Raw genomic sequence first — 24146 nt, 5'->3', positions numbered from 1 at the left:
ATTATGATGTAATGCAAAGTAGTATTTTCATAATTGCCCCATGGTTTCCATAATGAATAATTTTGGTCTGAGGTTCAGATATGCAACTGTAGCATGACATTTAACAAATCCTGATGTTCATCATAATTGACTTGACTACTAACAGCTTGCATTTATGTTAGACAGCTGGTGCAAGTGCCTTACAAAAGCATGTATGGAAGGAAAAGAGGCAGGTAAAGATTTGGTCATATTTCAAGGGGACAAGTAGAGGAATAGAAGGTGGGAAGTCAAAGGTTAGGAAAAGATTTTCTGAATGTGGCACCCAGGTACAGTACCAGAAAATCACAACAGGCAATGGCTGGCAAAAAGCTGTCAAAGGCATGAAGATTACATGGGAAATTGTGGTGCTAAATAGGAAAGGTCTTGAAAGATGGGAGGGATCAGAAGATGAAGTAATTCACAGGGAAACAAAAATTCTTCCAACTTAATTATAGACGATGCAGATTTGTAGTGGTTAACACCAAATTTTCTCTTTTGGAGAAGGCTGAACAATTCAATAAAGAAAGCTTATGGTATAAGTCAAGTATAATTTAAACATTTTTTTTTAGAAAGGATCAAAAATTTGACAGTAATTCTAATAAGAATAATTATCATAGACTCCGAATTTGATTAGTTGCCAATGCCTTAGAAAACTTGTTATGGCAGATGTGGGGGCAGATTTTTGTTCTTTGTTGCCATGGCAACTTATTTTTATTGTTGTCTTGGAAGTTTTATCCATGTACTGAGGCTTGCAGCAATCAATGGCACATTTTATTCCACCGTGACTAAGGATTTCATATGAATTTTCAATGTTATTTAGGGTACCTAACAGCCACCATTTTGTTAATGCAAGAAATATTTTATTTTATTCTCACACTGTTTTTAAAACAATTTATATGATCAATTCAAATGTTTTTTGTGTTGATTTGTTTTTATGCCAAACTGATGACGATGAATTATATCACAGTTAATAACTGTATATAATTTAACCCAAAGACTTGTTTTAGGTGAATATACTTTGATAATAATTTTACTTTGAACTTTCAGTCAGCAGTAATCTGAAAGAGAAATAACTCATGATTCCAGAGTATTCAAAAGTTTTTGAAAATTGTGGATAAAAACCTATACATATTAATAAATAACACACATCAATGTTGCTGATGAACGCAGCAGGCCAGGCAGCATCTGTAGGAAGAGGTGCAGTCCACGTTTCAGGCCGAGACCCTTCGTCAGGACTAACTGAAGGAATAGTGAGTAAGGGATTTGAAAGTTGGAGGGGGAGGGGGAGATCCAAAATGATAGGAGAAGACAGGAGGGGGAGGGATAGAGCCAAGAGCTGGACAGGTGATAGGCAAAAGGGGATACGAGAGGATCATGGGACAGGAGGTCCGGGAAGAAAGACAAGGGGGGGGGACCCAGAGGATGGGCAAGAGGTATATTCAGAGGGAAAGAGGGAGAAAAAGGAGAGTGAGAGAAAGAATGTGTGCATAAAAATAAGTAACAGATGGGGTACCAGGGGGAGGTGGGGCCTTAGCGGAAGTTAGAGAAGTCGATGTACGAGGGGGAGGTGGGGCCCCATCTGTTACTTATTTTTATGCACACATTCTTTCTCTCACTCTCATTTTTCTCCCTCTTTCCCTCTGAATATACCTCTTGCCCATCCTCTGGGTCCCCCCCCCCCAATCCTTGTCTTTCTTCCCGGACCTCCTGTCCCATGATCCTCTCGTATCCCCTTTTGCTGTCCAGCTCTTGGCTCTATCCCTCCCCCTCCTGTCTTCTCCTATCATTTTGGATCTCCCCCTCCCCCTCCAACTTTCAAATCCCTTACTCACTCTTCCTTCAGTTAGTTCTGACGAAGGGTCTCAGCCTGAAACGTCGACTGCACCTCTTCCTAGAGATGCTGCCTGGCCTGCTGCATTCACCAGCAACTTTGATGTGTGTTGCTTGAATTTCCAGCATCTGCAGAATTCCTGTTGTTTACATATTAATAAATGCTGTCTTTAAATGTATTTTATAATTCTAAGTTTATAAGATAAATTTGTGGAAGAATTGGAAGAGAACAAACTAATTAATGCAAGTGAGAATGCTGGTGGCTGAGAGGATAGTCAAAGCAGTAAATTTGAAACATTATTTAAATAGATTTTGTCAGGTATTGAAACAGTAAGAAACTGGACTGCAACGTGATTTTAAGTTTTAAATTGAACTTAACTCAGACAGATTTTTATGCCACCAGTTTTCCATACATCTCACAATATTTTAAAACTACAGTCAGCTATGAGTTGAACTTCATAGAAGTAGTAATCTGCTATAGAGGAAAAGGTGGCTCTTCAATCCTTTGATCCTGTTCTTTCATTGGGGTTGGCCTGTTTCTCAATTCCATTCAGCAGTTTTGAAAGGAACTCAGTTTAAAAACAATTTTGGAGGCAGAAGTCCCTTGGATTAATAAAAATGGTGCCAAACAGGCAGTTCCCCTGGGTGTGGGCTCATGTCTATTCTGAGTGATGCTGCAGGACGAGGGATGAATTTACTTCTTGAGCCAGGAAATTGTGTGTCAGGACCCACACTCAATTACAGAGCACCAAGAGTTTGCAATCTGCCAAAATCATGCAGAGCTGGCCGGTGGCTGAAGATTCTCCATTGATATTGTGGGAGAGGTTGGAGAGCTCTGGGCCAGGGTGTATGTTTTAGGCTTTGTGGTCCAAGAGGTGGAACAGAATGGAAGCAAATGAGTTTTGATTATGAAAAGGACAAGGGCAGTGGATGGTGAGCAAGCATGCTCTTGAAGTGAGCGTACAACTAACAGCCGGTGTGTGTGTGTGTGGGGGGGGGGGAGTGGAGAGACAGAACATTTGAGAGAATGGAAGGAGGAAGGGGCTAAGAACAATGAAAAGGAATTAAGTGGGAATGATGGAGATGGAAGGAGGGATCAGGATGAGATGTTATGAAGAGGATGAAGGAGAAAAGGAGGCCAATTTTCCATTGAGCATGTGGTTAGTGATTTTAAAGTCTGTGCAACATCTTGAATCTCCTTCCTCTGAGATTAGGACTTTGCTCTGTTAAGCCCTTGGGGATGGTCAGTGTGCTATTTTGAAATAATTCCTCCACTGGCATTTTCCAAAGCTCAGATCTCTGGGGTCTCCAGTGGATATTCAACAAAGTACCTTTACCCAACAATTGGAAACTTAAAGCACAGAAATATACCATTCAATGTAGCAACTCCTGGGGATTCCCAAGCCCTTCTCCAATTTGAATCAAATTGTTTCCAAAAATTTCTCATTCATGTGTTTATATAATTCACTTCATGCACCTCTCCCATAGTTATGAAAAGTTCTCAGGAATGGAACTGTTGTAAACTGGGTGTTGCCTGTATTCCTTTCCAATAGCTCTTGTAATGAATTCTAAACTTGTGTTTATAAAACAAACTGCAAGAGGAACTTGGGTCAGGCAGCATCTGTGAGGGGAAATGGGCAGTTGATGTTTCAGGTGGGGACCCTCCATCAAAACAGAGCTCTTCCAGCAGTCTGCTTTTTGCCCCAGATTCCTGCATCTGCAGTGTTGCCATTTTTGTTCTATGATCTCTCTGCTGTGTACCTTATTAAATTTAGTTATTCATTATATTTATAGACCCTGGTATTTGATTTCCAAAAAAGTGAAAATGTTTTAACAAGGAAATTGGAAGAAAGAATGTCAGGTTTCCACTAGTGATGTGATTTCATTCCAAAATGACTTGGCTCTGATTTTAGAACTACCCTGCTGCATTCCCAGGTTGTATTCTTAAAATGAATGAATGGAAGCACATGTATATTTTTCTTGAGTTATTCCCTTTCCTGATGTTATTGTGCTTTGTACTTAGTGTGTAATAGGAACTCCAACTTATAGGTTAAGGGGGTTTGGTGGTGCTAATTCATGACATTGAAGGCTTCCACTGAGGCATTTGGACAGTATTATTTTCACACTGTCACTGAATTAAAATTACTTTGGAGTCCTAGAACTAGCACTTTCAAGACAGGAGCCTTCACATTATGTACAAGTGAAGAAAAGGCAAAAAAAAAACTTTAGAAGAATGTTTACTGTTACATAAAAGCATTGGAGTTTTATTCCAACTAAAGTATGGTCGCGGGAATATCATGAATATTATCTCTGCAAAACTTGCTTAGTTCTCCAGATGTATCCTTTCTTTGGACAATAGACCCAAGTGGAGACCCTGGTTACCTTCAGTTGGCTGTGTTGGATAAGTTAGCACTGGGCTCTGGAAATAGAAAGTCATAGAAAGAGATGGCTTGGTAGGCGGGAAGGATCCTTGGAAAAAAGGCATCCACGGTGTCTGTGGAGACTCTGGCTCAGGAGTGTTCAAAATGGAGAAGCATTTGTGATGGTATTGGGGAAACAAAGCTTTGCATTAGCAGCACTCAGAGGACTTGGGTACAAGACAGGAGGAAAATATGATCTCAAAATACACACGGATCTTTCCAATCAATTACCTCCTGCAGTTCCCAAAGGAAGAAATTCTCCATACTGAAGGGCTGCCCAGGAGGAGTCGAGTCTATGGGGCACAGTGAATGGCAGATCCAGCAGAGAGCCTCTAAACACTGATGATTTGAAGTCAAATCAGATAATGAAAGGAAAATAAGGCTAACCAAGGGCTAATGGAGGGAAATGAAAATTTTAATTTCTGGAAACTTCTGCTTGCAGGAACTATAATCCAAAATCAAGTCCCATCCGTGCCCCCCCCCCATCCCTGAACTGAGTAGTATTGCAGTATGGTTGAAAATAACCTGAATTTATTACCGGCACCATTATATAATTAACGTTGCTGATTGAATACCGACTGATTCCACCACTTTCTGGAACAGCACTCCGTGCCTGCCTGCCCACGTTGCCTCACTTTCAACTCCGCACTGCAATAACGTAAATTTTACGAATGAAAAGATGTCAAGGCACTAGTTCCCGCCAGAGGTTAATTCGTTTGTATGTACAAATGGGATATTTTTCAGCCCACGAGCAAATTAAAAGTTTGTTCGCGGGGCTGCTGAAGCAATCTCTGGCGATTCGCCACGTCTCTCTCTTTGCCGAAACTACTTCATTCTTATAGACCAGAGATGGAATGAGCCTTTGTCTCAAATTCTGGCGCAATATGAAGGGAGGCTTAGTGAGGCCGCACAGAAGGGACGAAGGGTTCAATAGCAGTTCCAATATGTGTTTAAACATGCCTGGGAAACAGTCGGTGATCCATACTAATTAGAAACAATGGCCGGGGCACGTCGTCATCCAGGACACAGTTCCCTCCTGTGCTCTTTTCTTCAAGTTGGTCAAGATGGAGGTTTATTGTCATTGCTGTGCAAAACAGCATAAAAACACAATGACTAAATTTAAAATAACGACGGAGTTGTTTAGAATTCACGTCTAAGTTATAACTGAATTAAAAACAAACAATCCCAAAATGGGGCATTCATCAGTTGCACAACAGCCTGGGGGTAAAGGCTGTTTTTTTTTCCCCGTCGGGATGTCCGAGCAGAGATGTTTCTGATTACTGGGGTGGGTTGACTCTAGCAAGATTATGCGAGCCCGCCGTGGACATCGTGAGATGAAGAAGGTTTCCTGGTAGCTGTGTCCCAATAATGTTCTGTGCAGTCCTGGTTACTCGCTAAAGTGCTTTTTGGTCGACATTATGGCAGCTAGTGTACGGCTCTGTCATGCGGTACGCTCTCAATTATACATCAGTAAAGGTTTACCAGCAGCTTTGGGGGCAGATTTGCTGTCTTTAAACTCCTAAAACAGTATCAGCGCCGCTAAGCCTTCCACACTGTCAAGGTGGTCCAAGAAAGCTCCTCTGTGAGGTTCACTCCCAAGAACTTAAAACTGGCGACCCTTTTCACTGCTTCACCGTTAATAAGTAGTGAAGCTATTCATACCTCCTTGATTTCCTGAAATCGATAATCATTTGTTTTTTTTAAATGTTGAAAGAAAGGTTGAGGTTATTGCACCATTCAATTTCTGTATTTCCTGTTATTTGTAATTAACCCAACCGCTGTGGTGTCGTCTGCAAATCTGATGATGAAGTTGGTGACATGGGCAGGAGCACAATCATGGGTGAAAAGAGTGTCAAACGAGCGGGCTCAGTACGTATCCCTGCGGGGCACCAGTGTTCAGAGTCAGAGGCTGCTGTCTACTTGACTCGTCTGACTCTCTGGTGCGATTGTTAAGAACATTCAGAACCCAGTTAAAATTGATTCTTATTTTGTTTCATATAATACCCGTGCAAACATTTACATATTTCATTTAGTTCGGATATTTTAAATTATTTTGTTAATAATTAACTGGAAAAAAAAACAACCAGCTAAAACGCTGGAAGTGGTCTGAAAGTTAAGCATAATATACGGGAGTAAAGCAAAGTATCCGGAAGCGGTCCTGCCGAAGGGTCTCGGCCCGAAATGTCGCCTGTACTCTTTCCTATTGATGCTGCTTGGCCTGCTGAGTTCCTCCAGCATTTTGTGTGTGTTGTTCAGGTTTGATTCCCGTTCTCCGGTAATTTGTGAGAATCGCGGGGACTTCAAGATCTTTCCAGGCCACGGGTGCTCGGGCTTCAGTCTATCTCCAAAGATTGTTCGCAGTGCATTCCATCTGAAAGCTATGGCCCGAACGATTCCAGGGTCAGCTTCCATGTGTTGTTCTGGTTAATGACCAATCAGACGCCGAGAAATAAACGAAGAATAAACTGCTGTTCTTCAGACCAGAGGCCGTGCCCCTGAAAAGTTAGCTCGGTACACTCTCAGCCTGATTGTGTCCAGAATTTAACACACGAAGTGGAAAGGTTAACCGATTGGAACGGAGATGAGAAGGAATTTCTTGGGTCTGAGGGTGGCGAATCGATGGAATTCATTGCCACAGACGGCTGTGGAGGCTAAGTCATTAGGTATATTTAAAGTAGAGGTTGATAGGCTGTTAATTAGTAAGGGCGTGAAAGGTTACGGGGAGAAATGAAATTGAAAGGGATAACAATCAGCCATGAAGAAATGGCCAATTCAGCTCCAATAGTTTATGGTTCCTACTCAAGTCTAGGGCAATGCACGTCCGTGTTCTTTCTGAGGTACGCTGCTAAGAAAGCTTCGTCACTCTGATTCTGATTTGATTCAGCATTCAAATAAACGTACGCTCCTACTTCTAACACCCTGAGCCCGCTTCCTGAAGGTGGGGCTGCTAAGCAGGGCCAGGGTCCTCGACACTTTTTGCTCCCGTCAATCAGCCTTTGTGGTTAGTGAAAGGGCAGGAACATGCCTCTCGGCGTCACCTTTTGTGTTTCTCCATTCGGCGAGGCAACAGGAAACATTGACCATTGCCGCATGCAATCTCACCCGCAGGGAAACGCACTGGGAAAGACAGGAGGCAATGAGGGGGAATCGGCTGCAAGTTAATACAAAACCAGCAAGCGGCAGGTAAAACCGGAGCGGGCAGTAATGGGGAAGTTGGTGAATCGGCCTGAACTCTCATTGGATGGGGCGATCGTTCAAACGCAGTACATTGGCCGGCAAACTTACTTGGAATACTGTATAGGCTAACATTTTATTGTGCCGATTGCCATTTATATTGTTTCTCAATATGATGTGGAAGTATTGAATATAAAGCTAAATTATTGGGAATATGCTGGTTTACTACGTTTCATAAGTTGTTTTGCTTGGATATCGCGAGCCCGGTGTGAACACCCCTTCTGGTTTATGACAGTGAAAGTCTTAGTTCATAACAATATTGTGATTTCAAAGCAAGTGCAAATATACCTAAAATGATCATAATATTCAGTTTTACTATTCCATTGCAATTATGTATGGCATCATCAGCATTGGTGCAAGCAGATGCTCTGCATCTTGGTGTAATCAGTTTTCTGAAGAAGTTCTTAATGGCATGGGCAAAATATAATTTCCTTAAAAGTTATTTACTGAAGATTAACACAGCAGGTCGAAGAATTAGAGGGGTTGTGGGAACAATTCAACAATTGACTGTCATCGAGTCATAGAACACTTCAGCACAGAAACAGGCCCTTTGGCCCACCTAGTCTGTGCTGAGGCTTTAATCTTCCTAGTCCCATCAAATTGCACCTAGTGTATAGTCCCCTCCATACACTTCCCATGCATGTACCTATCCAAACATCTCTTACATGTTGAAATCAAACCTGCATCCACCATGTACGCAGTCAGCTTGTTCCACACTATTTACTCTCTGAGAGAAGTTCTCCCCCATGTTCCCTTAAACATTCCACATTTCACCCTTAACCCATGATCTCTAGTTGCAGTCTCACCCAACCTCAGTGGAAAAAGCTTGCTTCCATTTACTCATTATTTTCAAATCCTTCCTCAGTCTTCTACAATGAATGACACTGGATAACAATTTTATTTCAGATGTTTTGCTTCATCATAGTTTTCTTTTGTTTATGATGGACTGCTTGAAGCTGAAGACAAATCTGATTTCAGACTACATGCATCATGTAGGAGTTTGGAGAAATAGGGTATTAACTTTTATTGAATACAATGTGTTTAATTGCATAACGGTGCTGACACGGCAATAGTTCAACTAAGCTAAAAATGTTTTGTTTCTGATTTTCATTTGTACTCAGTGTTTGAGGCTTCTCTTTTAAATGTCCAACAATAATCAGCCAGCAATGATGGATTCTAGTTGCCTAGATACCATTCCTCCACGACTGCAATGTCCTGGTGAAACTTTTCACCATGCTTGTTACCGATAGTGGCAAGATTTGCAAGGAAGAAGTCCAAATGGGGATGCAGAAAATGAATCTTTAGTGATATGTTGCAGTTCACCGTTTTGTATGCTTGAAGCATTTTATCAACCAGCTGCACATAGTTTGGTGCTCTGTGGTTGCCAAGAAAATTTTCAACAACCTTGAATGCCTTCCATGAGATTTTCTCCAGTCCCACTGTAAGTTATTCAAATTGCCTGTTTGATTTGTGGACCAACAAAAACACCTTCCTTAACCTTGGTATCATTATCCTGAGAAATATCTGTCTCAAGTATCAAAATCCTTAATGGAAATGTATAACCTTTCTAAAACCTGTCCTGCCATGCAGCATCCACCCTGCCTAAGCAACCCTGGACAAGATAGAAAACTTTTCAGCTTACGTTGTGGGCAACATTTGAATAATGAATTGAAATAACAAATATAGGTGTTTTTTAAGAAAATGGGGAAATCTCCATGGTGATATTTATGAACGGCAACCCAGAATGCATGTGATACACCCAAAAGTATTCAGGAATCAAAATCTTTGTTGTCCATTATTATGTACCTGTATTCCATGAACCCTTTATTCTACCAAACTACTTAGTGCCCTACCACTTACTGTGTAAGACCTACACTAGTTGATCCTCCCAAAATGCAACACCTCACACTTGTTTGCATTAAATTCCATTTGCCATTTATCAGCCCATTTTTCCAGCTGGTGCAGATCCTGCTGCAAGCTTTGATAGTCTTCCTCGCTTTCCACTACACCCCCAATCTTGGTGTCATCCACAAATTTGCTGATCCAGTTTAGCCCATTATAATCCAGATTATTGATATAAATGACAAACAACAATGGACCCAGCACTGATTCCTCTGGCACAGCAACTGTCACAAGCCTCCATTTCTGGCTTCTCTATCAAAGCCTATATCTGATCCAATTCACTACCTCATCATGAATGCCAAGCAACTGAACCTTTTTGACCAACCTCCTATGTGAGACCTTGTGAAAGGCCTTGCTAAGGTCCAGGTAGACAACATCCATTGCCTTGTCTTCATCCACTTTCCTGGTAACTTCCTTGAAAAATTCTAAGATTGGTTAGACATGACTTACCATGCACAAAGCCATATTGACTATCCCTTTCAGTCCCTATCTAATCAAAGACATACATCTAGCAACACACATCAAAGTTGCTGGTAAACTCAGCAGGCCAGGCAGCATCTCTAGGAAGAGGTACAGTCGATGTTTCAGGCCGAGACCCTTCGTCCGGACTAACTGAAGAAAGAGCTAGTAAGAGATTTGAAAGTGGGAGGGGGGAGGGGGAGATCCAAAATGATAGGAGAAGACAGGAGGGGGAGGGATGGAGCCAAGAGCTGGACAGGTGATTGGCAAAAGGGATATGAGAGGATCATGGGACAGGAGGCCCAGGGAGAAGGAAAAGGGGGAGGGGGGAAAAACCCAGAGGATGGGCAAGGGGTACAGTCAGAGGGACAGAGGGAGAAAAAGGAGAGAGAGAGAGAAAGAATGTGTGTATATAAATAAATAACAGATAGGGTACGAGGGGAGGTGGGGCATTAGCGGAAGTTAGAGAAGTCAATGTTCATGCCGTCAGGTTGGAGGCTACCCAGACGGAATATAAGGTGTTGTTCCTCCAACCTGAGTGTGGCTTCATCTTTACAGTAGAGGAGTCCATGGATAGACATATCAGAATGGGAATGGAATGTGGAATTAAAATGTGTGGCCACTGGGAGATCCTGCTTTCTCTGGCGGACAGAGCGTAGATGTTCAGCAAAACGATCTCAAAGACATATATCTGGTCCCTTAGAATACTTGCAATAACTTTTCCACTACTACTATCAGGCTTATTCTCAGAGCTTTTCTGAAAGAATGGAACAAAATTAGCTATCCTTCAATTCTCCAGCACTTCACCAACGGCTAAGAATGCTTTAAATATCTCTGCTAGGATCCTTATTATTTCTGCACTAGCCTCCCATAGGGTTCGAGGAACACCTTGTCTGGCTCTGGAGATTTATCCACACTAATTTGCCTCAAGACAGCATACACCTCCTCCTCTGTAATCTATACAGAGACCATAACCTCTCTGCTGTTTGCCCCTCTTCTATAGTCTCTGTGTCTTTCTCTTGCTATTCCTTTGCTATTAATGTACCTCAGCCCCTCTCCACATCCACTCTGTCAAGGCCTTTCACTGTTCAGTGGGTTCCAATGAGGTTACCACTCATTCGTTTGAATTCCAGTGAATATAGCCCAGAGCTATCAAACACTCTTCGCATGGGAAGCCAGTTTCAGCACATCCTTTCTAAAGGGACCAAAACTGCTCATAATACTCCAAGCGAGGCTTCACCAGTGCTTTATTAAGTCTCAACATTACATCCTTGCCTTTATATTCTAGTCCTCTTGAAATAAATGCTAACATTGCATTTGCCTTCCTCGCCATAGACTCAACCTGCAAATTAACCTTTAGGGAATTCTGTACAAAGACTCCCAAGTCCTTTTGCACCTTTTTTTTTGTATTTTCTCCATTTAGAAAATAGTCTACGCTTTTATTTCTTCTACCAAAGTGCATGACCATACACTTCCCAACACTGTAGTCCGTCTGCAACTTCTTTGCCATTCTTCTAATCTAAGTTCTTCTGTAGCCTCCCTATTTTCTCAAACTACCTGCCCCTCCACCTATCTTCATATCATCTGCAAACTTTGCAACACAGCCATAAATTCCAACATCTAAATCATTGATAAATAACATACAAATAATCAGTCCCAACACAGACCCCTGTGGAACACCACTAGTCACCTGCAGCCAACCAGAATAGGCTCCCTTTATTCCCACTCTTTGTCTCCTGCCAATCAGTCACTGCTTTATCCATGCTAGAATCTTTCCTGTAGTAACATGGGCTTGTAACTTGTTAAGCAGCCTCATATGTAACACCTTGTCAAAGGTCTCCTGAAAATCCAAGTACTCAACATTAACCTCTTTGTCTATCCTCTTTGACATCCTCTTTGTCTATCCTGCTTCAAAGAATTGTAACAGATTTGTTTCGCAAGATTTTCCCTTGAGGGAGCTATGCTGACTATGGCCTGTTTTATCATGTGCCTCCAAGTACCCTGAAATCACATCCTTAACAATCGACTCCAACATCTTTCCAACCACTGAAGTCAGACTAATCAGCCTATAATGTCCTTTCTTCTACCTCTCGCCCCTCTTAAAGAGTGGAGTGACAGTGCAATTTTCCAGTCTTCCAAAACTATTTCAGAATTTAGTAATTTAGTGGAAGATAATTACCAATGCCTCCATAATCTCTTCAGCCACCTCTTTCAGAACCTTGGGGTGTACATCATCTGGTCCAAGTGACTTATCTACCTTCAGACATTTCAGTTTCTCAAGAATCTTTTTTCTAGTAACGTTATCTTCACGCACTTTATGACTCCTGTTATCTGGAGCTTTCACCATACGGCTAGTGTCTTCCAGAGTGAAGACTGATGCAAATGATTATTCAGCTCATCTGCCATTTTCTTGCCCCCAGCTCTCCCCCCCCCCATTACTACCTCTCCAGCACAGGTTTTCAGCTAGCTGATATCTACTCTCCCCTCTCTTTTGCACTTTGTGTATCTGAAGAAACTTTTTGTATCCTCTTTAATATTATCGACTAGCATACTTTCATATTCCATCTTTACCCTCTTAAGGAGTTTTTTTTGTTGGTTTCTGTTGTATTTAAAAGCTTCATAATCCTCTAACTCCTCACTAATTTTTGCCCTCTCCTAGGCTTTTCTTTTGGCTTTGACTTCCCTTGTTAACCATGGTTATGTCATCTTACTTTTAGAATACTACCTCCTCTTCAGAATGTCTATATCCTGTGCCTTTCGAATTGCTTCCAGAAATTCCAGCCATTGCTGCTCTGCCATCATCCTTGCCAGTGTTCTTTTCCATTCAATTCTGGCCAACTCCTTTCTCATGCTTCTGCAATTTCCTTTACCTCACTGTAATATTGATACATCTGGCTTTAGCTTCTCCTTGAACTGTATGATCTCCTATTTCTGACTTCACTAGCATGTAGCATAGGTAGCAATCCTGAGATTACAACCCTGGAGGTCCTGTCCTTTAACTTGGCACCTAACTCCCTGAACTTACTTTTCATGACCTTGTCACCCCTCGTCACCCCCTCCTACCCATGTCATTCATACCACGACCTCTGGCTGCTCACCCTGATACTTAAGAATACTGTACTGTGGACTTGATCTGAGATGTCCCTGCTCTTGGCAACCAACAGGCAATATACCATCCAGAAATCTCATTCTCGTCCATAGAACCTCCTTTCTGTTCCTCTGACCAATGAATCCCCTACCGCTACAGCTCACCATTTCTCCCCTCTCTTCTGAGTCATAGAGCAAGATTCTGTGCCAGAGACCTGACTGCTGTGGCTTTCCTCTGTTTGGTCTTCCCCTTCCACATACCTGCTGTTGAGAGGAATGTCCACAGGGGTACCCTGCGTTGGCTGGCTTTCTCCTATCTCCTTTCTGACAGTCACCCAGTTACCCGTGTCCTGCACCTTGGGTGTGACTACCTCCCTGTGTGTCCTCTCCATCAACTGCTCAGCCTCGTGAACCATCCAGAGTTCATCTCGTTTCAGCTCCAACTCTGTAACACAGAAGCTGCAGCTGGATGCATTTCTTTGCAGGTGTAGTTGTCAGGGAGACAGGAGGTCTCCCAGCCTTTCTACGTCCCACAAGAGGAACATTCCACTATCCTGCATGGCATCTCTACTACTCTGAATGTGCAATAAGAAAGAATGAATGAATAAATAACGAAATAAAATCTACCTACAGGCTGTACCTCTCTTCACCAAAGCCTCACTTCCCCACTTTCCAAGTGCCTAATCATATGCAATCTGGGGTCTCCTCAAGATTGTGGCACATAAAAAGTTCTGACTCTCCTTGCTTGCTTCCTTAAAACTCTAGCTCCCACCACACAAACCGATGTCTCCTTGGGAGCTGTGGCGTGCAAAATGTGGCAACTATCATGAAGTTTAAATGTCAGCAAAGCAATTGGTTAAATGCCTTTTTGATATAAAGTGGCTTGTGAATTTTAGATGGTACTGTACATGTAAAAAAGTAAACTTAAATGGACTTGGTAAAATTTTGACTTCTAGATGATCTGATTGTGGGTGGCTAGAGCCTGATGTCATCTACAACTCCAGTTCAGAAAGATTTCATTTTGCCCCAGTAGCCTGAGTTCATGTTAATATGCCCTCTGAGTTCATTCTTGTTCTACCTGCCTCATTTTAACCTTTTGGTATATTCCTTTTTCTTGTTATCTAACCTATTTGGCTGAAAGATTTCTTGGGTTTCTGAATTCCACATTCTAAGCACTCTATCTGAGTTAAAAATCGTCTTCTTACCATCCTGCATTTACATCTTAGTTTTTTTTTTGCATTCTCTCCTAAGCAGAGCTATTCTGTTGAATCTATATATAGCTTAACATAGAACATAGCTTAAAGACCATTTTCTGATAATAACCATTATCCTTTACCAATAGTCCTTTCATTTGCACTAGCACAAGCATTCAGTGCAAAATGTACCTCTTGATTTAATAAAGTAAACAGTTTACATGAAGTTAATTTGGTTGCCTTGTTAATTCCATTTTATCAGATGGAATCCTAAGGCATAAGGCTACATTTCTCTACAAAGCCAAGAGGACTAAAATTGGTCACTATGGTTGTTAGGAAATGAAATGATTATGAATTACTAGGTGCACTATTTCCTTATCTGCAATTATTTTGAGTACTATATCTTACAGATGGGAAGGCATACAATTTCATTTTGGTCATTGGGAAGTTATTGATGGCTGCGATGATGGAGGTAAGATGGAAAATAATTATGTTTCCATTTTATTTGTGTCTCCATAAATACTTGCTTTTTGTTTTGTGATAGTATTATGTTTGTTGTCCATGAAATTCTGAACAAAAATGAAGATCTTAAGCACTATCTGATATAAATAGCTCCAGGGACTCTCACTAAAGGGGGGTTATATTGTAGCCACCTACTCTTTGAAGGCTAGGTCAATTCCCTGTTTATCTTCCACAGTCAGTTTCGCTGCCAATTCTCGCTATCTGAGTGGTGGGTACACCCCCCCCCCACCCTATCAAGGAGGAGATACTTCCAGCTAAAAAAGTAGTTCACGGTTAATTTTTAATGATACATGTTTAAGTTTAGATAAAATTCTTAAAAAACATATTTAAAACTCAGCAGATTTTTATTTTATAAAAGGTTTCCCAATTACTATCAATTCCTAAAACTCAAAGGATTTCCAAAACACAGCTATAGTTCCTACAAGCTGTACAGGCATCCCAATGAATTTCAGTTGAATGAGTCATGTATTGCAGAAATTGAAGACAGAGGAATGGATTTTAGTCATCCCATCTTTCTGTCATTCTTTTTTTTACCATTCCTGACAAGCCTGGCTATTCTCTGATATTGATACGGTTTTTTACTACTTGGTGACTTCACATGCATGTGATATACCTTTGCTGGGAAATTCTTACAGATGGTCCAAAAGCTTCTGGTGTCAGAGATTCCAGGCACCCAAAATTAATGCTGTGAGGGCTGATTCTCTGAGTAAACAAATCTTCCAGCTATTGAAAGATTATCTATTTGATGTGCTAAGTGATAGTATTAGTCTGGTCTGCAAGCTTCTTTGAACTAAATAGTTTAGCCAGTGTTTTTTGGCTTGATACACACCCAATATACATCACCCCATTATCTTACACTGCATCTCCCGTCAGCCCCGTGCAATGGGCTAGCAGCCTTTGCTCTATAGGCAGTGCTGTTTATTTGCAAAGCTGTCCTTTTAACGTTAGACTGATTACTACTTGCAATTTACATTAAATACTGAAGACTGATTCTTACTTACAACTAGAAGCTGAGCAAGGAATATTGGTTGAAAGTTCAACTTAATCAAAAACAAGTCTTTGACCCCTGGAAGAGTCAGCTGCTGTGCTATATAGTTGAGTTTGGTAATAAGGCTCCCCCAGGCCCTGGATAGTGAATATCAATCACAGATTCTATTACCAAATTACCTTCTTACAATCCATTTAGATCAGTGTTTTTGAGTTACTGATAAACATGTAAGTGGACAGAGTCTGGAAATGCATTCATTACAAGTTTTTATCCATTTAGTTGTTGCTGGTCCAGCAGGAGCATTCTGTGGTTATAACGAAGCTGGTATTTGGGGATATAATTTAGGCTGGCATTTTAATGCTGTCTCTAAAAGGTACTACATTGTCAAAGATGCTGCTTTGCAGCTGGGATATTATCAGGACCTTATCCGCAGGGAGGTGCAAGGGATCACATTCCCATGTTTAAAATCTTGTTGTCTGGCCTCAGTCCAATGCCATCAAAACAAAGTTTCTGTGCCCAGATATTTGATGGCATATCTTTGTTTCTTTTGCCCATTAAATTGATTTTGGATTTTCTACAGTGAAACTTGTGATTACTGTTCCCTATCACTCCAGAAGTTTGACTAGGTACTTCCAGACACAAGTTATCTTTGTAGCCCAATGTGACTTCTACCTCAGTTATACACAGGATGATATTATACCCCCAGGTGCTTTTAGAGCAGTTCATGAGAAATGTGCCCATCACTGAGCATTGCCAGTAAAATATGGTACTGCCAGTGCCCTACTTGACAGGGATCCTTACCTTCTGTCCTTTTAGAACTCTCCAGCAGTCCCCAGTTTTGGTCTCAACACTATGTTTCAAGACTTGATTTTAGTATCATCCCACTGTCACTTACCCCACTGCCAGAACAACTCTCTTCCACCAAACGTAGCTAACTCAAGACAAGAGTGTCTGATTCATCTCCATCCCACCATCAAATTGTTTACATACTAAATTTTACTAAACTCAGTAGGAATAAGACTGCAACATTTGGATGAAACATAAACCCATGAACAATACCTCCATTCAGGGCCTGAAACAGTCTTTCCAGGTGAGGCAACACTTCACCTACAAATCTGCTGGGGCAGTCTCTTGTATCTGGTGCTCCCGATGTGACCTCCTCTACATTGATGAGACCTGGGGTAAATTGGGGAACTGCTTTGTCGAGCACCTCTGCTCCATCCACCAAAAGCATAAAATTTCCTGTTGGGCAACCATTTTAATTCCTGTCCCCAATCCTGTTTCAACATCTTGGTCCATAGCATCCTCTTTTGCCATGATGAGGCCACTCTCTCGGTCGAGGAGCAATGCATCTCATTCAGTCTAGGTAACCCTTCAACCTGATGTCATGAACATCAATGACTCCAGCTAATTTTTCTCCTCCCCCTTCCCTTTCTATTCCTCTCTGGTGTCTTACTACTTCTATCACCTGCCTGTCACCTCCCCCTGGTGCCTCTCCTTCCCTTCACCCTATGGTCCATTATCCTCTCCTATCTGCTACCTTTTTCTCCAGCCCTTTAACTTTCCCACCCACCTGGCTTTACCTATCACCTTCTAGCTAGTCCTCGGCCCACCTTTTTATTCTGGCATCTTCCCCCTTCTTTTCCAGTCCTGAAGAAATATCTCAGTCTGAAACATCGACTGTTTATTCATTTACAGAGATGCTACCTGATCGGCTGTGTTCCTGCAGCATTTTGTATGTGTTGCTCTGCATTTCCAGCATCTGCAGAATCTCTTGTGTTTATAATACTTTACTGTTTTGCATAATTTATTTATTTATTCTTTATTTATTGTAACTTATAGTAACTTGTTGTACCTGCACTGCATGGCTGCCACCGAACAACATATTCCATGACTTGCGTCCGTGACAATAAACCTGATTCTTATTCTGATTGTATTAGCTCTGCTTCTCTGTGTTCACAGCCACTGAACGTTCTCTGTCTGACCCAATGTGTTTACATAAGCTCCAAGGAAACACTTGTTAGCTGTAGTGTCGCACAACTGGAGGCTGCCTATTGTCTGAAATAAAATGCTATTGTTCATTACTAGTTATTTAAAACTCATTGGTCCTATCAGTTTTTTCTGCTAGAATCTTCTGTCCCTAGATACTGCCATGGTTGCTATTGCAGCAAGCTATCACTTGCATAATCTTTGGGTTCACAAGATCACAAGACAAAGGAGCAGAAGTAGGCCATTCGGCCCAACACATCCGCAGCTCCCCCATGAGCTAAACTATTCACCCATCTAGTTCCAATTTCCGGCTTTTTCCCCATATCCCTTGATACCCTGACTAATTAGATACCTGTCAATCTCCTCCTTAAACACCCTCAATGATTGGGCTTCCACAGCTGTATGTGGCAACGAATTCCATAAATCCACGACCCTCTGGCTAAAAAAAATTTCTCCTCATCTCTGTTTTAACTGGGTACCCTCTAATTCTAAGACTATGGCCTCTTGTCCTGGACTCACCCACCAAGGGAAACAACCTTTCCACATCTACTCTGTCTAACCCTTTCAACATTCAAAACGTTTCTATGAGATCCCCTCTCATTCTTCTATACGCTAATGAATACAGTCCTAGAGCCGACAGATGCTCCTCATATGTTAGCCCCTGCATTCCAGGAATCATCCTCGTAAATCTTCTCTGAACTCCCTCCAACATCAGTACATCCTTTCTAAGACAGGGGACCCAAAACTGCACACAGTATTCCAAATGAGGTCTCACTAATGCCCCATAGAGCCTCATCAACACCTCCTTACTCTTATACACTATTCCTCTTGAAATGAATGCCAACATAGCATTCGCTTTCCTTACCGCCAATCCAACTTGGTGGTTAACCTTTAGGGTATCCTGCACGAGGACCCCCAAGTCCCTTTGCACTTCCGATTTTTGAATTTTCTCCCCATCTAAATAATAATCTGTCCGATTATTTCTTCTTCCGAAATGTGCAACCGTACATTTGTCAACGATGTATCTCATCTGCCATTTCTTTGCCCACTCTCCTAAACTGACTAAGTCTCCCTGCAACCTTTCCGTTTCTTCAACATTTCCCGCTCTGCCACCTATCTTGGTGTCATCCGCAAACTTGGCCGCAAAACCATTTAATCCATAATCCAAATCATGGATATACATCGTAAAAAGAAGCGGCCCCAACACCGACCCCTGCGGAACACCACTAGTAACTGGCAACCAATCAGAATAGGATCCCTTTATTCCCACCCTTTGCTTTCTGCCTATCAGCCAATGCTCCACCCATTTCAATATCGTTCCTATAATTCCATAGGCTCTCATCTTATTAAGCAGCCTCATACGCGGCACCTTATCAAAGGCCTTTTGAAAATTCAAATACACAATATCCACAGCCTCTCCCTTGTCAATCTTATTCGAGATTACCTCAAAAAATTCCAATAAGTTGGTAATGCAGGATCTTCCCTTCATGAAACCATGCTGGCTTCGGCCTATCTTGTCATGCACCTCGAGGTATTTCATAACCTCGTCCTTGAGGATTGACTCCAATATCTTTCCAACCACCGATGTCAGACTAATAGGTCTGTAATTTTCTTTTTGCTGCCTTCTTCCTTTCTTAAATAGCGGAACTACGTTTGCGACCTTCCAGTCCTCCGGAACCATGCCAGAGTCTATTGATTCCTGGAAGATCATTTCCAATGCTTCCACAATCTCCAAAGCCACCTCCTTCAGAACCCTTGGGTGCACCTCATCCGGACCGGGAGACTTATCTATTCTTAGCCCACTTAGCTTCCCAAGCACTTTCTCTCTAGTTATCTTAATTCTAATTAACCTAATTCTATTCCCTGATACCTCTGGCTATCAGGTATATTGCTCATGTCTTCCACTGTGAAGACTGATGCAAAATACTCATTCAGTTCCTCCACCATCTCTTTGTTATCCATTATAATCACTCCAGCATCATTTTCAATCGGTCCCATATCTACCCTTGTCACTCTTTTACTCTTCATATATTTAAAAAAACTCCTCGTATCCTTTTTTATGTTAATTGCCAACTTCCTTTCATAATTTATCTTTTCTTTGCTAATGACTTTCTTAATTTCTTTCTGTAAGTTTTTAAAGGTCTTCCAGTCCTCATTTTTCCCACTCATTTTTGCTTCCTTGTACGCCGTTTCTTTTGCTTTTATTTTTGCCTTAACCTCTCTCGTTAGCCACATTTGTGCCATTTTTCCATTCATGATTTTCTTTTTTCTTGGAATATATTTTTCCTGCATTTTCCTTATTTCTTGTAGGAATTTCATCCAATTCTGCTCTGCTGTCCCTCCATTTAGTTTACTTTTCCAATTGACTTGGGCCAGTTCCTCTTTCATTGTACTGTAATTTCACTGTAATTTCCCCTGTTCCACTGAAATATCGATACACCTGATACCAGCTTCTCCCTTTTCAAATTTAAAACTGAACTCAATCATATTATGATCACAACTTCCAAGAGGTTCCTTTACCTCCAGCTCCCTAATCGCTTCAGGTTCGTTACACAGCACCCAATCCAAAACAGCCGATCCCCTGGTGGGCTTCTGGACAAGTTGCTCCAAAAAGCCATCCTGTAGGCATTCAACAAACTTCATCTCCTGAGATCCATTACCTTCCTGACTTTCCCAATCCACTTTCATATTAAAATCCCCCATAATTATCTTGACATTGTCCTTCTGACACGCTTTTTCTATTTCCAGCTGCAACTTGTAGTCCACATCCCGACTGCTGTTTGGAGGCCTGTATATAACTGCTATTAGTGTCTTTTTACCCTTGCCATTTCTTGATTCTACCCATAAGGATTCTACCTCTTCTGATCCTGACATTTTGTGAAAAATGCTTTGTAAATTCAAGTATACACTTTCCTCCACTGGTGTGCTTGCACTTATAACACTTGGGAAAACTCAACTCCAGCCAGGACGGAGTTCTCAACTTGATGGGCCTCAGCTACCCATCAACATTATTTCCCTGTTTTGTCACACCTTCTACTGAGAAGGGCATCAATGTCACCTGAGAGCAATTAGACTTGGACAATAAATGCAATAAAAAATATAGACCGGGTGTTGGTAAATGGGATTAGTACGGATAGATGCTTGGACAGATGGTCAGCATAGATGTGGTGAGCAAAAATGCCCTGTTTCTGTACTCTATAATTCTGTGTCTAATAAATATAACTTTGGTAGTGTTGCATACTCCTCAAGAACAAATCTTACCAAGTATAGTTGGAGTTGTAGTTATAGTTCTACCTGCCGCTGCATGTAAGGGGTTTGTATCTTCTCCCTGAGACCGCATGAGATTCCTCTGGGTGCTTTGGTTTCCTCCCACAGTCCAAAGACATACAGGTTAGTAGGTCAATTGGTCATTGTGAATTGTTCCGTAATTAATAGGCGGGTTGCTGGGTGGCATAGACGGAAGGGCCTATTCTGCATTGTAAAAAATACATTTTTTTTAAAGTTATATTTTTGTTATACCAAGTTATAGTTGGATACATGAGATCACCAGGTTGCTGGGAACAATGATGAGACGCGAGGCCTGAGGGTCGGATATGAAATCCAGAAATCAATGCCCATTGACTGGAGCCCCAGTTCTGTGATTCTCTGTGTCAGCTGGGATAGTCAAAGGTCCAATGTTGGTGCGTCTGAGTCCTAATCCGAGGCCAAAGAAGATGGCCTTTCTTGGTGTTCGAGGACTATGTACAGTATTTGTGTGGGTGGAATCGAGGTGTGGGCCTTGCTGTTGTTTTGTTGCTTGTGTTCTGTGATTTTTTTTCTGCCAAGCATTGTGGGCATAATATGTTGGCACCTGAATGTGTGGTGACACCTGTGGGCTGCTCTCAGCACATCACTGTGTGTTGGTTGTTAATGGAAACACCATATTTCACTGTATGTTTTGATGAACACGTGATACATAAACTTGAATCTTAAAATTTTGATTATGTTTTTCAGATTGCATTCCCATTGCAAGTAACCTTTTTTTTAAATTTGTTCTTGGCTTCAAGCTGCTACAGATTTCAACAATCTTCGCCTTAGCTTAAGCTGCATTTCCCTCTTGTAGTTGGCCAAAGGGAAAACTTGTCCTGTTGCTGGGAACTATCAAAGTAGCATGGGTGATGAGGCCAAAGTCAAGCACCTTGGTCACTGCCTGTGAACATCCCCCCCCCCCCACCCCATATCCAAAAGTCCCCAGCTCCTTCTCATGTCAATTTGCTCCTAAGCTCAGGAGTGCAGAACTAGAGCAGCTTTGAATGTACACAGGTGCTTGAATGCAAAATGCTGACAAATTGTAGCAGAAACTGAAAATCTTAATTTAAAAATAGGAATTATTGGAAACACTTGAGCAGCTCTGGTCATGTCTGTTGAGAACATGAATCATGTTATTGGCTTAACACATTTTTATCCTTTTCGTATTTTGGAGGAATTAATTTTGAGGATGGTACTCGCAAAACCACAGCCTTCTCTCAGTGTGAAACTGATGGGTCTCTCTGGAATAAAGTCTTTAAATAGAATTCAAATCCCTAAAACAGGAGGGCAATGTGGGAGGGAAGGGTTAGATTAATTTTGGAATAGGCCAAAAGGCCTGTGTTGTGCTGTAGTATGTTCTATGTTAACATTCTCAACTAGAACTGAATGATGGAAATTAAACAAAAGTGAAGAATTAATCAAAATTTGGTGGTTTGATTATCAACTCATTTCATAGTATGTGAATTAAAAAAGTCTTTTTCCCAGGTTGGAGGATTAAGAACTAGAAGCATAGAGTTATAATGAGAGGGGAGAGATTTAATAAGAACTTGAGGGGCAACCTTTTCACAGAGGTAGTGGTTAAGGCAGGTACAATAACAACACTTAAAAAGACATCTGGGCAGGTATGCAGATACAAAAGGTTTTGAGGGATATGGCTCAAACATGGGCAAATGGGACTGATTTAGGCAGACACCTTGGTTGGCATGGACAAATTGGACTGATGGGCCTGTTTCCATGCTGTATCACTCTGTTTGCTCAGTGGAGCTTGAACTTTTCTACAGCTTTGTAGCATCCCTGTGTAAGATTTTTAATCAATCATCTTGACACCACAAAGACTAAATGATATAACTAGATTCCTGTGAAAAATTAAAAATGTTCTTTCAATTCCCATCACAAACAAGAGAAAATCTACAGATGCTGGAATTCCAAGCAACACACACAAAATGCTGGAGGAACTCAGCAGGCCAGGGAGTATCTATGGAAAAGAGTATAGTCGACATTACGGGCCAAGACACTTCATCAGGACTGTGTTGAAGTGGCAAGTAATATTGATGTCAAAGGTGTGACAGATAATAACAGCCTTCAATGAGAGAGTCTAACCACCAGCTCTTAGGCTACATCCACACTAGACCGGATAAATCCGTAACAGAAGCTTTTTCTCTTCGTCTTGACTCTCCGTCCACACTGAAAAGGCGTTTTTCTCCTCCAAAAATGGAGCTTTACTAAAACACTCTCCAGAGTGTTTAAACCTGAAAACGCCGGCTGGCCATTGTAGTGTGTACGGGGTAACCGGCTAATTTTAAAAACACTGTCATGACGTGCTGGAACAAATGGTGGCGACAGCACGGTATTTCATTGTTTTCTTGAACGCAACCTCCAACACCACAACAACAATATCTGACAATAGATGTGTAACAGCCTAATGTAACATTGTATGGAACTACAAGATAACACTGATGCAGACACATTTCATACATTTAACAAGGTGCTTTATTTGTCATGGTCCCTTCTGGCAATCCCCCACCTTACTATTTACCTCAGGAATTGGACTTCAATCCCTCGTTTAATTTCCAATCATTCCCAGGTTCCACTAACTACACACACCTGCCTTCCATCAGATAAGGACCCTGTGATCATAACAAGGAGCTGCCAGTTCGTTGGTCAACTCCGGTGTGAGTAACCTCGTTTCCTGGTTCTTAGGACTGTTAGTTCTAAGTCTAGTATTGCTCCTGGATTCTCTCCAAACCCAAGACTTCGGGTAAAGACTCTCCTGGAAACCGATTCCACGCTCGCTATGGCGATAACGCCTCCCAACTCTGCCCCCATGCCCGTGTTCTGCACTTGGGTTCATCCACCGCCACGCTCGTGTAACATTATTAATGTATTGCTTGTGCAAACATTGAATAAGTGCAATTGTCACTTTTGCCCAGTAACTCATTTTATTGCACATGTTAAATATAGCAAAATAATAGACAAAGACATGGCAGAAGTAAAGGCAAACAAATGAGGTAACAGCAAATTTCACTTTTGCCCAGTAACAAGCCTTATTGCATTTAGTTGTAGCTGTCGTCCCTTTCATTGGTGAAGAGACTATGGCTGTAGGAAATGTTTCTGGACAAACGTGCACCAAGTCTTTCATTTGGCAATTTCCTTTTAAGTTTTTCTGGTCCAAATGGACAAACGCACACCAAGTATACTGTTTCCTTTTTGCTTGTT

At 41.6% G+C, this 24146-nt stretch overlaps 1 protein-coding gene across 5 annotated transcripts in view; it reads left to right on the top strand.

The window, feature by feature from the left end:
* Positions 1–24146, top strand: part of LOC134354987 (uncharacterized) — a 63859-nt gene that overhangs the window by 18608 nt on the left and 21105 nt on the right. The window contains exons 1-3 of one of the 5 annotated variants that reach the window (XM_063064585.1): positions 6192–6931; positions 7377–7451; positions 14554–14615. In XM_063064585.1, the coding sequence (XP_062920655.1) occupies positions 7405–7451; positions 14554–14615 (109 nt within the window). In that variant the 5' untranslated portion in view covers positions 6192–6931; positions 7377–7404. The other 4 variants (XM_063064584.1, XM_063064582.1, XM_063064583.1 and 1 more) reach the window with 4 other exon arrangements.

This window comes from Mobula hypostoma, chromosome 12 (assembly GCF_963921235.1).
Source record: "Mobula hypostoma chromosome 12, sMobHyp1.1, whole genome shotgun sequence".
Classification (NCBI taxonomy): domain Eukaryota; kingdom Metazoa; phylum Chordata; class Chondrichthyes; order Myliobatiformes; family Myliobatidae; genus Mobula; species Mobula hypostoma.
This window is presented reverse-complemented; position numbering and strand designations above follow the sequence as displayed.